Source organism: Gavia stellata, chromosome 2 (genome assembly GCF_030936135.1).
Source record: "Gavia stellata isolate bGavSte3 chromosome 2, bGavSte3.hap2, whole genome shotgun sequence".
NCBI lineage: Eukaryota > Metazoa > Chordata > Aves > Gaviiformes > Gaviidae > Gavia > Gavia stellata.
The window spans coordinates 60643779-60660706 of NC_082595.1; the positions used below are offsets into that span (position 1 = coordinate 60643779).

General features: G+C 38.9%; 1 protein-coding gene across 1 annotated transcript; it reads left to right on the top strand.

The window, feature by feature from the left end:
- Positions 1-1688: 1688 nt before the first annotated feature.
- On the top strand, positions 1689-16578 carry TUBE1 (tubulin epsilon 1). Its single transcript, XM_009819786.2, has 12 exons — positions 1689-1716; positions 1793-1866; positions 3088-3140; positions 5735-5792; positions 6387-6502; positions 7512-7633; positions 8943-9130; positions 9958-10133; positions 10885-11025; positions 12557-12697; positions 13593-13767; positions 15376-16578. Exons 1-12 carry the CDS (start codon positions 1692-1694, stop codon positions 15532-15534), a joined length of 1428 nt encoding a protein of 475 aa, XP_009818088.2. The 5' UTR covers positions 1689-1691; the 3' UTR covers positions 15535-16578.
- The last annotated feature ends 350 nt before the right edge of the window (positions 16579-16928 follow it).

Sequence of the window (16928 nt, forward strand, 5' to 3'; positions counted from 1 at the left end):
ACCTAGTCTGTCCAGAGAGAGATGAGAAATTACTACCTGCTTTTCTGATTAATATTCATGTAGTTTTACACTGATAATTAGTTTGTAAAAGAAGCGTTTGAGGTAGTATTACTCTATTCATGCTAAACTTTCCACCTGCCTATAACACTGAAGCCACTGGTCCTTTGCAACTTCAAACATGAAGCTTGAGTAAGCTTGGGCCACTCCCTACTTTTTCTTAAGAACAATACAAATTTCCAGTAGATGGATTCTTCTCTTTCAATTAAGTTTTAAAAAATTAGTCTTGATATGTATTTCTTATACATAATGCTATTATACTGTATTGTACAATATTGTATTTGCTGCAATACATAGTTAATCTTCCCAGAAAAGTTTTTTAAAATAGTCATTTGGGGTAACTTTATTTTCCTGGGGACTTATAATTGATCTCTACAGAATGCGAGGTCACGTCCAGGAGTCAGCACCGTAGTTTCTCCAAAGCAAATAAAAGATTAAGAGATGCTGAACTTCAGATTTCTATTTAGAATTTCATTTAGCAAATTATGTTTGCACACCAGCACCAGAAATAGTATTCTTGGAAAAAGCATATTTTGTTGGATAGTTTTAGCCATAAAACCTAATGAGCTGGGTTGCATGGAAGTACTTTTCTTCTCCCACAGGAAGCAGAAACGCCATCTGTGTCACAAGAGAGCTTTCTGCAAGCAACCATTTTGCACAGCACATGTTCTTTACATCATTTTGCAGAGTAGCTATGCTGTAGACCAGTCTTACCATTCTGAGACAATAGCACCTCTACATTTCTCATCTCTCATTTTTAGTCCCAAAGTCGCTATGTTCAACACATAGGCAAAATCACCTCCTAATTGCACTGTGGACAATTATTTGCACAAGAAATATGAAACTGAGCTTGAAAAAAAAATAATTTGCAGTCTGATGGGAGGGTGCATCGTTACAGCATTTCCACATGACCATTTTTTATTTTAACTTTTACTTTGTATTTTCATACCATTTGGCACATTTCGCACCATCACTCTGAATAATGTATTTGGGGAAAATAAAACCTATCTGATCATACATTTTTAGCCATAAAAAGGAATGAACTGTATTGTATGGAAATATTTCTGTTCTGTCATAGAAAGACTTCATTTTATGTCCCTGCCACGTCTCTTGTATTTGGGCTTTTGCAGAGCCCCTGTAGCCCCTGACAGGTTCACCCTCAAGACTACACCGAGTTTCTAAGTACCTCACCGCGTCCACTGTTCGCGTACTGACAAATAGGCGAGCAGACACCTTCCTACTGCCTCAGCTGCTCTCACTGCACACTTATTCTTACACCAAACCTCGAATCTTTTAGAAGCAGTCGTGGCCACCAAGATGGACTCCCCAACGCCCTTCCCTCGGCCTGCCGGCCACTGAGACCCACCGGCTCAAACAAACCCACACCCGCCACGCTGCACAGCCTGACACACCCCGCCCCCTAATGGAATGTTCCACTCGCGACGGGCAGACAGCGAGCGCCCGCAGCTAAGCCAACGGATGGGACGTTCCACCGCAGAAGGAAGACGGGGGGGAGGAATCTACGCGTTGGAAGAGCCCGCCCGCCGTAACGTCCCCCCCTCCGCCGCGGCCGTTAAGGGGGCGTGGCTTCCGGGCGCCGAGTTCGAAAGGAGGCAGGCACCGCCCGGCCCGCCATGACCCAGTCGGTGGTGGTGCAGGGTAAGGGGTCGTGGCGCTCAGGGCCTTCCCTGCTGCCCCCCTCCCTGTGCCTGACGCGTGTCTCTCCCCTTTGCAGTGGGCCAGTGCGGGAACCAAGTGGGCTGCCGCTTCTGGGACCTGGCGCTGCGGGAGCACGCCGCCGTCAACAAGGTAACGGTGCCGTTTCCCCCTCGCCTCCGGCTGTTGTTGGGCTAGGGGAGGCCACGGTGGGCCTCGCTTCGTTCTGCGTTCTTTTTTGTGACTGCAAAGCACTGTATTTATTTCGCTCAATTAAGGCGGCTTCATTAGGAACAAAACTATCCCCGGAGTTTCCCGTCGTTTAACTAAACGTCTCTAATTCAGATCAGCCTTTCCGCCTTGAAAAGCCCAGGATGTCTCCCTACAGGCAGACGTTGCCAGGTTTGAGGCAGTTAGTGAGAAGAGAGGGTTGTTCAGTGCAGGTGCTTTACCACTGGCAGTAAGCAAAAAAGCAGCTCACCAAAGCTCACCTTTCTTCTCTATGCTAGCGCATGCCATGCAGTGACTTACTGTATAGTTGTGCTGACCAAAATAGCAGCGTAGAGAGGGCACGGGATTGTTCTGAGTACCCTGAACAAAAATACACTATTCTTGCCGTGACTATAAAGGTACTATTTCCTGGTAAGCACCGTATGTTAACAGATAGTGATGAGCAGTCCTTCTCAATGCCTTCTCCTGAAGCAGCTGTAAAAAGGCAATGGATAAAGTTCATATGTGTATGGAGAGTCTCTTGGGTTTAGTGTTGTAGGGAACAGCGACTTCCAAATTCTGCTCCATCAGGTCCTTAGGAGTATGGTAAGTGGTCTGTAAAATAATAATGTTAAAGTATTTAAACTTGCCAAGTCTCTTTAGCTTTATGGTGGGGTAAGTAATTTCCATGCTACCCCTCAGCAGGGAGTTTAAGAATCACTGATACAGTGTGATGTGCTTTCCTTTCCACAGAACTTCATGGACATTAGTATCATGGGCATGGATACAACTGAGTGTTGTATCAGTGATGAGCCGAGTCAGCTAAACAGCAGCTATTCAATTTAATAATTGCATTGGGATCTTCAGTAAAATCCTAAATCTTTGGAAATGAAGGAAGAGTAGTTGTTTAATCTTGTGCTGAAAAATTAATTTCCTACTTACATCCTCCTGTCCGTTTTTAACATCAAGTTGACCCTTCAATGAAATGTTCTTTTTAGTGCCGACTAGAGCTAGTTGGATTCAACATAGATGTTAACTCTGTTTTGAGTGGGGAGGTTTGATAGGTGACCTTCAGGGGTCCCTTCGAACTTAAATTATTCTATGAAAAAGCACTGAGAATTGCTGATGTTGCGCATCATCTTATGTTGTGTTGTTTCTTTTTAGAAAGGAATTTATGATGAAGCATTAAGTAGTTTCTTTAGGAACGTAGATACAAGGTAAGTCATCTTATCAAGCAGTTCATGAGTTTAGCACAATAGATCAACACTTCTAGTATCTCCTCCTAACTGAAGTTACAGTTTTCTTTGTTTGAGGTCATGTTTAGTTTGGTTAGAAAAAGATTTTGCTCTTTTGTATTTTCCTCAAAACACTGTCTTTACCTTTCCGTTCTAACTATACTTACTTCAGTAGTTAAAGGTGTTGAAAGTGTTTGGGTTTGTTTTCCTTTCCTTCTGTCCCAAAAATGGACAGGCTGCAAGCTCTCTGAATACCAATTTAGCAGCATTTATTGAAGAGTTGTAAGAGGAATCGTATACAAGGTAGTCAGAAAAGGTCATGTCAGTTTTTAAAACCTTTATCTGACTAGTTTGTCACACAAAGAGTGGTGGCTATGATTTTTTTTTAAAGTTATCCAATTCATACCTTAAGAGCATTCAGTCATCTTTTATATATTCAGTTACAAAAATCCTTGCAGTTTGCAAGAATAAAACAGTTCTGCACTTGAATATTGCTGTTTCATTTTAATTAAAAAGCATTTGACCATCCTCTGTTTCCTTCCATCATATGGCAAGGCTGCAGTGCAGTTTTAACTAAAATGGCATTGAAATACTAATTATTTTGTCTCAAACGTCTCTTTGAAAGAACATGCAAGTGCATTGGAGTTTATCATTGCCATTCCTTGTGGGCATTTCCTAGAATTTTTTTTTTACCAAGAAAATTTGGTTGTAAGCAATGTCTGTGTTTCTGTATGTACCGGATGAAACCACCAAATCTGTAACTGACAGGTTGGCTGCAATAGAAACATCTGTCTTCTCTCTGTAAAGAGGAAGGACTTACCTCACTGAATACTGTAGAAGTTTCAAGGAAGATTCCCCTACCTATGAAACAGAAAAATGATTATTCAAATCTCATCTTTTTCCAGGAGCTGTCCCTTTTCCTGTTGAAACAATTCCCACTTTTAACTGCAGCCTTGAACCATAGTTTAGTTAGGGAGAGTCGTTTCAAACTCTGTTGCTCAGTCTGTGAGGTTTTCACCTTTTGTTATTGTTGTGGAGTTTGTTTTAGTTTTATCAGAAAGAACTAGTTCACCCCCCAGGTCATTGCAGGCATAAAACCCTGTGTCATAGAAGTGGCAAACTTCAGTCTTCTACGCTACGCCACACACTTTTCAAAATAATTAATCCAGTTGGGTTGTTCTGTCAGAAACAGCTATGAACAACACTCTGGTAGAACCAGACAGACTTTTTCTGTTATGGTGGTTATTAAATTGTGTGATATTGGAGATGTGGTTGTTATTAAATTGTGTGATATTGGAGATGTGCTTATGCACATGTGCATATATTTTATATGCAGAAATGCATGTCTTAAGCCTAGGGGGTTCTAGGGAACATGGGGATTTTTTTTTATCAGCAATTCAGTCAAAGTAATTGAAAGTATGGTCTAGCGTGAAAGACCACAAAGACAATAGTAAGAGAAAGAAGTGTTGATCTGGGCGGTTTTTTTCCTCTTTGAGTTTTGTTAGTCCCTGAAGAGAAATAGAACTTTTCTAGCTGGATTTACTGGTGCTATAGTGGGTTCATATAGGAAGTTGTGTAGGCTAGAGTAATGACGTGACTACTGGAGGCTGCTGTGACCTGCTCAGCTAATGAGAAGTGTCTGGAGAGCTTCTTTGAGTGAGACAGTGGAAGATCCTTGAGGAATCCAGTGCAGCCCTATACTCTGTTCCCCCCGTTCCTGATGGGGCTGAGCATGGTCAGAACATTTGGTGCTGTAGGGAATTTCAGCTCATGTTTTTGGAATATTTTTGTGGTTGAATGTAGAATAGTCTAAGAGCTACTTTAAATTTAGGCTTGACCAGCCCCCAGATTAGGTGAATTATTGAGGGGAAAATTAGATCCATCTTCCAATATCCCTGCCTTTTTGTCCTGTGTTGAATACAGTTTGGCCAGACCAGAGTATCTCATCCTTTGAGTGCAGAAGCACCAGCATTTATTGTGGGGAAAAAATGTGACTGTACACAATGCATAGTCCCCTAGATAGGCTCAGTACAACAGATCCTGGAAAAAAACAAAAATTAACCTGTATCAGCCTGGCATGATTTCTGAAATGGTAAATCTAAATGGCAAAATAAGTCAAGCACAGTGCTGTGCTAGTGCAGTTACACTGCTTTCATACCTTGAGCAGTAGCACAGTGCTGTACTACCCCTATTAAAAAGCTAGTGATGCTATTTGGTGCACTGTGTTCCATTATATGATGCAGACATACCACATGCTGGATAAAAGATAATCCTTTCAAGTTTTGGCAATGCTTGTAGAATTACCACAGAGCAGAGGCTGTATCTGAGACTAAACTTTCAATGCTTATCTTTTCAGCTTCCTGAAGTACTGCTTAGGATATTTCTGATTGAGATCCTGTCCTGTAATTGCATTACTTGAGGGAATTAGGAGGTCTTTCTTAGCATGTTCAGGGTGTTTCTATTTGTTTACATTGTACCAGTTCTCTGAACACTAAAGATTAAGGGGGGAATTTTATCCTGATATATATTGCCTTATTTTCTATTACAATTCTGAGCTTGGATTTTTTTATTTTCAGAAGTGGTGGTGATGGGCCTGATATTTACAAAGGCAAAATCTGCTCTTTAAAAGCACGAGTAAGGCAATCTATAAAGATCATTCTTTTTACATTGCATATTTATGTCCAACTGCATAGGAATTTTCATGAGGTCCTTGTAAGTGCATAAGTTTTTAAATACTACTTTGAATAGTAATGTTTCTAATAGTAACTTTTATGATTCAGTGGAGTAGTCCAGTTTGCTGCCAGTCTTCTTGAGTAATCTAAATTATAATTTTAATAAAATGGTTGCAGATATTACCAACCATGTTTTTATTTGAATTTTCTAAGGAGTGCAGTTTTTTTGAGCCACTTTAAGTGATTAAGAAGCAAGAAAACTTGAAACATAAAAATGCTTTAATTTCTTTACTCCTAAGTATTGGGGCAAAATACTATAAAATTTTAACAAAATTGCTTTATCTGAAATGCTGTTGTATTGAATGAACTCTAACAAATCAGCCAAAGTGAATGTAGTTTGTCTCCTACTTAATAACTAAAAAAAAATTATGTTTGTCTAGAGTACAGTAGAAACAACATACCTTTTATATTGTAAATAGTTTCATATTTCTTTGTGTGATTATTTCAAAGAGTGGTTTGCTTACTGACTGAATTTTAATCCTTTCCTTTCTCAAAGGCACTATTGATTGACATGGAGGAGGGTGTGGTAAATGAAATTCTGCAGGGACCATTGAGGGATGTGTTTGATAGCAAGCAGCTTATCACAGATGTTTCTGGTTCAGGAAACAACTGGTGAGAACCTCTTAAGAAAGCATTTCTTAGCAACTAATTAGATGGCATTTGAAAAGGGAAATGGTGACAGTAGCTTTCTGGTTTGTTCTGCATCTGGGGAGCTGCAGCATATTACCAGTAAACTTTGGAGTCACTGTTGCCTGGAGGAGGGCTTTGAAAAGCCTTTTACAGAAGGATAATTCTGCTGATACATCATTTTGTCTCTTTTTTTCCTTCTTTTTTCATTTTCCTTTTCAAAAGAACATGCTTTTTATTTTTGTTTCTTTGGTATTCAGCTGCTTGCGTTGCTCAGTTGAAGCCATAATCTAGTTTGAGACTGTGCAACTAGTGTGGAAATGATATATATGAACAGATGCACTTCTGATTTCTGAGCACCACAGAGTCTGGCTTTGTGCATATAAACTACATTACCAAAAAGAGAAATTCAGAAAAAGATTAACATAATGAATTCCAAATTTTCACCGAGGCCTTAATGAGCCTCTAATAATATTCAGTGCACTACAGACTGGAAAGCAAATCATCAGCAAATGTACTGAAAGAGAGTGCAATACAGGGAATAAAGCATCCTGTAACTTCACCATATAGCAGGCAAATGTGTTGAAAATTATCTGTTTGGGGTTTTTTTATTAGTGGTAGCTACTGACTCCTGTAGTACTCAAAGGAAGATCAGTACACATATTACATAGGGTTATCCTTACTGTTAAGGAGTGTATAACTTTCATTTCATGGTTACAATTTGATCATCCAGTGTCGGAGTTTATTTCCTTATCAGTACAAAATAACAATGCACACTCCAAAGCTGTGAACTTGGTGCTGCTTGCATCCTCAAAATCAAAACTATCCCTGCTCCCATATTCAGATGGTGTAGTCACAACTTGGCAACTCTCACAAATTAGATGTTGCACCCAGCTCTGGACTCTGAACTCTAAAATGTCAAATAGGAGGAGTTAAAATAAAAAGCTGAAAGACTGATTGTTGGATATTTTTTAAGTACTTTTCATATCTTCAGGGCTGTAGGTCATAAGCTGTATGGCTATCAGTACCGGGAAAACATTGTGGAAAAGCTGAGGAAAACTGCAGAACATTGTGACTGTCTACAGTGTTTTTTTATAATTCATTCTATGGGAGGCGGTAAGTAATTTTTTTATGGTTAATACGATTGCACCAGCCACAGGTGAAAAAGAAAAATCTGGATCTTGAAAGGAAGATCAATGTGATAATCTACATCATTCAGAATGCAGAATAGAAAATTTAACGTAGTCCAATTAAGTGGACCTGTAATTATTTATTATTTGTTTTGTTAGAGCATTGAGGAGCCCTAATCATGAACTAAGGAAGTGCTACCCAGAACAAAAATACAGCTAAAATTTTAGATACGAGGCAGTGGGTGGATCAAGACAGGTACTAAATACCAGGGAACACTGTGGTACTACTGATCAGAAGAAGGGACAGTGGCCTCAGAACGTTGACATTGTTGTAATCAAGTTATTTTTAATCATGGGGGAAGAGTTTTCCAGAAGACTTTGAAGGAGACTTCTAATGTTGCTTAACTTTAGAAAAACTTTGTTTTTCTGTTTTCCTTCCCTATAATTCTCTTGAATCCAGTCTAGCTACTTCGTTAATAAATCAGAAGGGAGAATCCCTTGCAGTGACAATTTTGTCATTACTGTATTGCTACTAAGCTTTCCTCCGCCACAAATGCGGGGGGAGCATGTATTATAACTGGTTATGATGTGGAAAAAGACACAGAAAATAGCTCTAAATATGAAGCAAGTGTTTTGTCAAGGGTCTCTTTTGTGGCCATTTGCTTAATTTGAGAGACCTTGCAAATATTGTTTCCATTATTGCAGAAAATTGCTGTCTTGTTCATAGACGAACCTGTCTGCTGCTGAGAATGTTAGCAGTCCAAGACAGAAAAAACACAGTTCAGTTCTCTGATTTGAGCTCAGTGCTATGTGCTTAGTGCTAATGAGGAAAAAAGTGTATGTGCTGGGGGAAAGGGGTTATTCTGTTTTAACCGGAGAATGAAACTTATAAAACCCCAAAAGGGAAAGTAAATACTTGTTTGGGGCAGTTCAGTGTTTTTAAATGGATTTTTTATTTCAAAATTCAAATTTAAGAATTAAAAATACTAGGTCAGAAAAATATCATTTACGTAATAGGACTTTTTGGTTTGCAGAAATTTTTGGGATTGAATACTTCATCCTATCTGATATTCTATGGGAAATACTTCTATCACTTAATTATTCTCCTGTCTGGGAAAAACCTTCCTGCCTTAATTTACTTCTGAGTAGCCACCACTGTCAGCCGTATGCTTCAGAAAATGTTACTTAATATATATTAATTAAAAAGTTGTAAGTTTCCAACATATGAGACTTAAGGCTTATTATAACATGGGGAACCTTTTATCCTCTCTCATTCTGTCTTCATTCATAATTAGGGACAGGATCTGGTCTTGGAACTTTTGTACTAAATTTGCTTGAGGATGAATTCCCAGAAGTGTACAGATTTGTTACTTCAGTTTATCCCTCTGGTGAAGACGATGTTATTACTTCTCCATATAACAGTGTTCTGGCTATGAAGGAACTTAATGAACATGCAGACTGTGTGCTACCAATAGAGAATGAAGTAAGAAATAATATCCTATTTCTGTCAACTTCTTTTTTTATTAGACTGCACATAGGAAGTGTTTCTTCCTTCTGTGTGTTGATTTGAGTGCCAAGTGCTAAAAAGCATAATTTCATTTTTTTTAAAATAATAATTGAACTCCTAAGTCACTTGCGGGCTTTGAAATTAATATGGGTATCACTAAAAAGTTGCTCTGTACCTTCAAAGTAGTCTAGAGTGAATTTTTTCATGTATATTTCAAGGTAAACAGTGAAAAGCTTCTATTTATTGTGGCTGAGAGTCTTATATTCTTTTAGCAATCAATTTGTGCATAGTATTAGTAGGGTCCTGCAAGGGAAATGGCTAACCAGTCCAAATTCCAACAGGCTTGCCCATATCACCAATCAGTAAAGTCATCATAGGCACAACTGGCCACACAAACCACTAGACTCATTTGAATCTAACTTTGATGACTCTTGCTGTTTGCTTATGAAAAAAGCAAGAGAAAGTAAAATATATTTAGAGAATATATTTTTGCTTTCACAGGAATTATGAGAATTTAAAATGTAATTTTAGAAGATGAGGATTTTGAAAAGTTGAATAAAATTCAAACTTCTGAGTCAAGCTGTGTACATGTTTGCAATATGTAAGGAACAGACTTTTAGAAACACTTCAGTCAATTGGCATTGGTCAAAGGTTGGACTTACATATATCAAAGGTATAATCTTTGGATTAACAGTACCATGTCTTAGCTTTTTCTTTAAGATTAATTGAAATGAAAAATTGGGGTACTGAATTTGAAAGCTCTGTGCTGAAGACTTCTTGTATGCTTTTTTCTTCTCTCCAAGTCTCTGTTTGATATAGTTAATAAAATTCATCAGATGATCAATTCTGGGAAGTTAGGGTCAACTGTGAAGCAAAACAGCTTGGTAACATCAAGTGCAGGAAGTGCAAAAACTGTACAAGAGAAGCCATTTGATGCAATGAATAATATCGTAGCCAACTTACTGCTGAACCTGACAAGGTAAAGTTACAGGTTATTCCTCTGTAAGAGTAGTATTGCTAGAGGCAGTGTGTGCTGCAAATATGCAGACCTGCATCAACTCAAAAAACATTAATTGTTTTCCATTTGATATAAGTCTCTTTTTAAGAATTAGTTACTAAATGTTAAAGTATTTGGAAGTATTCAGATTGCAGTGGTGTTGCTCTAGCCATGATAGTCTTAGAACTGAAGTAAGAAAAGGTTTGTAGGCAGAATGATATTGTCTTCAATTAATGCTTAATGGACCCCAGGGAGGTTTGCCTTTCTAGGCCAATTGTATTATTTTATAAATACCATCAGACCATTGTTGCTCCTAAACTGTCTATTGCTGTAAGAAACTCATGGTGAAATATACTTCTGGAGTATTGGCCTGCTTTTCTTTTAAACAGCTTGTCAGGAATGCTAAGTCATGCATGTTTTATTATAGCCTGTTTATTAAAACTGGTATTCAGCAGCTATGTCCACATACTGAAAAACAGTGCTAAAGACTACGACGGGGAAACTTAAGGTCTCATTCTTGATGATGAATTATTCTATAATTAGGAGTGTAATGAAATAAGATACAGCACTGTTACTGCCAAATGTGAAAGCTTAGTAATTATACATGAACAGTTTCTTGAACACTGTGTTGTTTTACTGGTTTATTGTAGGGAACGATTGAAAAATAGATTTAATTAATGTTTACCTTATAAAAGTAATTTACTTAGTTTATAACAGTTTGTTAATTTTTCAGCTCTGCTCGGTTTGAAGGATCCCTTAACATGGATCTTAATGAAATCAGCATGAATTTGGTTCCATTTCCACGACTTCATTACTTGGTTTCAAGCTTGACTCCTCTGTACACATTGGCTGATGTTAATGTGCCTTCTAGAAGGTAAGAAAAAATTATGGAAGCTTTACATTTGAAGCTTCATTTCTGATTATTCCATAGTTTTAATTTAAAAAATTCCATTCTATAGCACAACTAAGAGTAGAAGTTTTAAAAGTTTTAAGTCTGCCACGTTTTCAAATTCGTCCTGCTGATTTTGAGAACATACTTTGTGCCTTTTCTCTGTAATGGTTGAGCAAGCAAACTTGAAATGTATTTTTGTTATCTCTGCTAGGAAAAGTTTCTGTTGGAAAAATGTATTACTTAGAACACACACCACAAGTTCTTTTGAGTAACACTTTGCAGTTGACTCACAAAATACTGTAAAGACAAACAAGGAATTAAACTAGACTCCTTGGGAAGTAATGGCATCTTCAGTCTGGAGATGCAGCGAGCCTATTTAGCAGCTTATTGTAACAATAAGCTGATGCTTGTCCAATTTTGTGAGATTTATCCCATTGACATGGCAGAAAAATAATCAGTTAAAATAGATTTCACTGGTTTTAGTGAGTCAAATTCAGTCAGCAAAAGGTCCAAATACTGATAGAAGCAGTTAAGTGATGGAAGTATGCAAAGTGGAGAAGAGGGCAGGACCACCCCTTTTCTGTGATAGCAAGTTGTGACATTCATTGGGATCTCTTGAAACCACACCCTGAGGAGACAATACAGTGCTGGAGGTAAGGTAGCAGACTATGGGGAGATGCTCAGTCAATCATGTTTCAGACTAAGGTGGGAACAGTACTATTTTTGTCTCCTTTATTTAGTTGGGTTTTTTTATTAGGCAGATTGTAGCAGAGGTGATTTAAAAAAAAATAGAGATGATAGATGCAGAGAGTTTGGAACAAATAGTAAGAATAGCTTAGATGTTACAAGTCTATAGAGACCTCCTCAAAATACCATCTCTGATATCCCACAGTACAGTGGAACTTAAGGAGGTGAAGAGAGGAAGAATATGGTCTGCTGTGTCATCTTTTAAAGCAGTCATGCATGATAAAATTCTAATAAGTATAGCCTGATTTTTCCTAAATCATTAATCAAAATTAATACAGTTATATGATTCATTGACCTTTTTAAATAGTAAGGTGTAACAGACAGATAATCAGTTCTGTATGGGTCAGCAGCACTTTGGTATTCCTTGTCCTTCGCAAGCAGTGAGATTGTCTGCTCAAATTGTCATAGAACCAGAACCTCAAGTATTTAAATCCTTTTACATATTTCAATATTTTGTAACCGTTAACCTAAAATTTCCTTAATAAAGGTCTCTTAGTCTGTCCACTTCTGAGTTCAGACTCAAAAGTGGATTGTAATGTGAGGGAGAAGAGAGGGGAAAAATGGATCTGGTCTGTTTTTAAAAACTTCTGATGCCAACATATGTATATATAAAGGTTTGAATCTTTTTCCTGTCATTCATGGTCCCAGGTTAAATGTACCTTTATTTCCAGAATTTTATGTATTTTTAAACCCTGAAGGTGGGCATTCTGAAGAACTTTTGTAGCCTGCTTTAATAAGAGTAGATAACGGTTTTCTTTCCACCTAGGTTGGATCAGATGTTTTCAGATGCTTTTAGTAGAGATCATCAACTAATTCAAGCAGATCCAAAGCATAGCCTCTACCTTGCCTGTGCACTTCTCGTACGAGGAAATGTGCAGGTTTCAGACCTTCGCAGAAATATTGAGAGGTTTGTAATTCCACACCAAGTAGTCATATTATTGAAGCTGTTGTCAGTTGTCCAGAGCACTTTCACTTTTCATCTGAAGAATTTCAATAGCAAATCAGTTTACTCAGAAATATTTTTCTTATTTTCAGAAGGGAAGAAAATAATTTACTTAATGAGTTAGAATAATTCACAGCATTCTTGGATTTCCAAATAATGGGAGCTGACTATATGTCCCTGTGTTGCTCCTCCCGTTCTCAAAAATGCAAAAGAAAGCAAAGCCCAGCCTTCCAGAGGTCTCCTGCCAGGAAGGGATGTTGGAGGAATAGGTTCTGTAGTAGAAGTTTCTTTTTTCTGAACAGAAGCCTGCTCTCTTTCATGGTTACTCTTGGGCAGATAGGGAATCATCCTTATTTTAACAACTCTGTATTGTTAGCAGTTTTCTACCTTTTACACTATTGATCTACATAGTTATAACAGGAAAGGCAGGCAAGCTTCACATACAGAGTGGATTTTAGACGCGGACAGGGGCATGTGGGGAACATTTCTGAGAATCACAAGCATTTTACTTACTTCTAAACTATAGGTATACTGATTGTCCCTGCACAGCATTAATCTGCCCATCTCCTAAATCTCAGAGTGCTTGCAGTCCCTTTTATAGAAATAGGTTGCTTGTAACTTTACTTTTCAAACCCTGATACATTAAATTAACAAAACAAAATTGGTGTTTGCAGTTTGAATTTAAAATAGACATACTGTTCTAGTCTGAAGTTTAAAATGTCGTATTCAAAATGCTAGTTATAACTGTCTGTCTTAGTCCTGAAACCTTTAATGTTAACCTCTTCAGACTGCTAGCTAAGGAGATTTAGGCTTTGTGTTCTTTACTTTCCCTAGGTAGCTGTAAATTTTTGTATCACAGGTTGAAGCCTTCCCTGCACTTCGTCTCCTGGAATCAAGAGGGCTGGAAAACTGGTTTGTGTTCAGTACCTCCTGTGGGCCATTCCCATTCCCTTCTGGCTTTAGCAAACAACACCTGTGTGAAACCAACTTTTATTGAACTTAAAGACAGATTTATGAAGCTCTACAAGAAAAAGGTACAACTCTATCATCATTATAACATCCATAGTCACTAATCATTAGCATCTTGCATTATAGGGAAACAAGCCTTAGTATCACAAAGGGACTGCTTAAAAGTAACAGCCCAAGATTGTTGTCTGTGTTACCTATCGAGGAATCATTCCAACAGCTACTTCTTAAAAGGGGTACACCCCTTATTAACCTGTACCTACCAAGCAATATACTGCCTCATTGCTGCAGAAAGTAAGTATCTGACAGATCTGCCTACCAGTTTGTGGTGGGTTGACCCCGGCTGGCTGCCAGATGCCCACCAAGCTGTTCTCTCACTCCCCCTCCTCAGTGGGACAGGGGGAGAAAATACGATGAAAAGCTCATGGGTCAAGATAAGGACAGGGAGATCTCTTGCCAATTACCTTGATAGACAAAACAGGCTTGACTTGGGGAATATTAATTTAATTTATTGCCAATTAATAACAGAGTAGGGTAGCAAGAAATAAAACCAAAACTAAAAACACTTTCGCCCTACCCCCTTCTTCACAGGCTCAATTTCACTCCTAACTCTTCTACCTCCTCCCCACCCCAAGCAGCGCAGGGGCATGAGGAACGGTGGTTGTGATCAATCCATAACACGACATCTCTGCCACTGCTTCCTCCCTATGCTTTTCCCCTGCTCCAGCATTGGGTCCCTCCCACAGGGTACAGTCCTTCACGAACTGCTCCAACACGGGCCCTTCCCATGGAATACAGTCCCTTCAGGAAGAGACTGCTCCAGTGTGGGTCCACCATGGGGTCACAGGTCCTGCCAGAAAACCTTCTCCAGTGTGGGCTCCTCTCCACAGGCTGCAGTTCCTGCCCGGAGCCTCCTCCTGCATGGACTCTCCCTGGGCCACAGCTTCCTTCAGGGGTGCATCCACTTGGTGCAGCATGGGGTCTTCCATGGGCTGGAGTGTAGATATCTGTTCTGCCACGGTCTTCTATGGGATGCAGGAGGACAATCCTATTCACCATGGTCTCTTCCACAGGCTGCATGGGAATCTGTGCTCCAGCGCCTGGAGCACCTCCTCCCACTCCTTCTTCACTGACCTTGGTGTCTGCAGGGCTGTTTCTCTAGCATTTTTCTCACTCCTCTCTCTCACAGCTGTTACACAGCATTTTTTACTCCTTCTTCAACATATTATCACAGAGGCACTACCAACATTGCTGATGGGCCCAGCTTTGGCCAGCGGCAGGTCCATCTTGGAGCCAGCTGGCACTGGCTCTGTCCGGCATGGGGGCAGCTCCTGATGTCTGCTTGCAAAAGCCACCCCTGCAGTGCTTCCCCCCTGCCCCCCGCCCCCCCGAACCTTGCCACATAAACCCAATACACAGTTTGGTCAGATGTACCCAAGAAGACAGAATATGAAAAGATGGATGTCTAAGAAATGAGCAATATCACCTGTGATTCCATAGGGGTTTGCTACTAAAGTTGCCAAGTATTTAAGCAAGGGAAGTCATGATAGAAGTCTTTAAATCTATTTTCTACAGTGCTTGCACTCCCGTCTTCAGTGCAGGCTGAATGATACTTACCGAGCCAAAGCAATTAGGTTCCAAGAAAAAGGGTAACGCTGAACTTCTTATTCTCATAGGCTCACCTTCATCATTATCTGCATATAGACGGGATGGAGCAAAGCTGTTTTTCTGAAGCCATATCATCTTTGTCTGACCTAATAGAAGAGTACAATGAACTGGATGCCACAAAAGGTGGGCCTAGAACAGATCCATCAAGACTGAAGATAGCTGTTTAAAGAAGGAAGAACTGATTTTTTAAAAAAATTTCTGCCAAGCAGCCAATTGCTTCAGTTAACCAGAATAAATTGCAGCGTGCCTAGCTATTGTCATTCCAAAGTGAGACTGGGACAACAGCTTCCTCAGCTTAAGTGACAGGCCCAGCCTGTAAGAAATATTTGAAGGCACCCAATTATGGTGGGTATCAGAAAGACCAGTCTTCCTAACTGCAGAGTAAATTGACATACCATATGCTGTAAAGAGAAGAAAGAGAGGTTGTAGCAGCCAAAAAATGTAGTTCTTTTCTCAGACTTTCAGCTTACAGTAAACTAAAGGCAGGCCTTGCTTCAAAGAAGGATCACTGTTGCTAGATTTCTTTTTTTACAAAAGAAAACCCTTTTCAAAGGTTTCATCTTTTCAAAGATGAAAGCAAGCCTCTAATGAAACGGGTTTCTTAAACTTTGCAGGATAGTAGTCATTTCAGAATGCTCTAAGCTATGTTCATAGTTTTAATATTTTTGCTTCCATGTTGTACTTGGCTGTATTAGAGCATTCTGAGTTGATGAAATGAACCAATTGCCAGTGAAAATTGGCAATATCAGAAAATTCAACAAATACATTTTGTTTCAAGTATTATACTTAGCATATTAATTAACACATTTTAATGATTCATATTCATGAATGCTGAGTTGCACTTGATAATGAGATAATACAATATACCTCTGAGTGAAACATGCACTAATAATAAAGTTATAATGACTGTTTGGAGAACAAATTTTATATGCTTAAAAGGATGCAAGTAAAATAGATGTTTTAATATTTATAATTACCAGGGTAAGTGGAGTTTCATATTACTGTAAGAACTTTTACAAAATACAGTGCACAGCTATTTCCAGTTGCTTGCCAGCCTTGGCTGTCTTAGAACAGCAAGGCTAGTAAACTGTTACGAATCAAAATGGACCAATACAATGATTTCTTAAAGCTTTGAAGTCCTTCTAGAAGAGTTAGAGTGGGTGTATAAGTAAGTACAATTATCAATGTATAAGTCCAGTATTCAATAAAACATTCTGATAACATCTGTTGAATTCATCTATGAATTTAGATGTATTTGTCTTTGTGGGCAACAACTTGTTACAGTGGGGTACAAAGCTGTCTTGCTGTGCCTTTTATAATTACCAAATGTTCTCGTTTTGACAATACTAGTGTTATATACATCCTTCTCCAGAATGTATTTCCACATATAAAAACAATGAAGTTTAAAAAGATGCACTCTTACTTGCATTTTCCAGGTCCTATTTAAAAAACCAATATTCACATACGTAGTTTCACTATAAACATTGCTGTGGCAGGGGGTGACGCTAAGTCTTCAGCATGTGAATGTGCTATTGCACTCGCAGTATGTTACCGTCAATGG

Excerpts from the sequence above, each read along its gene's own strand:
- TUBE1 (XM_009819786.2), top strand. The coding sequence starts at position 1,692 with ATGACCCAGTCGGTGGTGGTGCAGG. Across the intron at positions 1,717-1,792 it reads CCAGTCGGTGGTGGTGCAGG|TGGGCCAGTGCGGGAACCAA; the intron begins GTAAGGGGTCGT and ends TCCCCTTTGCAG. Across the intron at positions 12,698-13,592 it reads CTTCGCAGAAATATTGAGAG|GTTGAAGCCTTCCCTGCACT; the intron begins GTTTGTAATTCC and ends TTTGTATCACAG.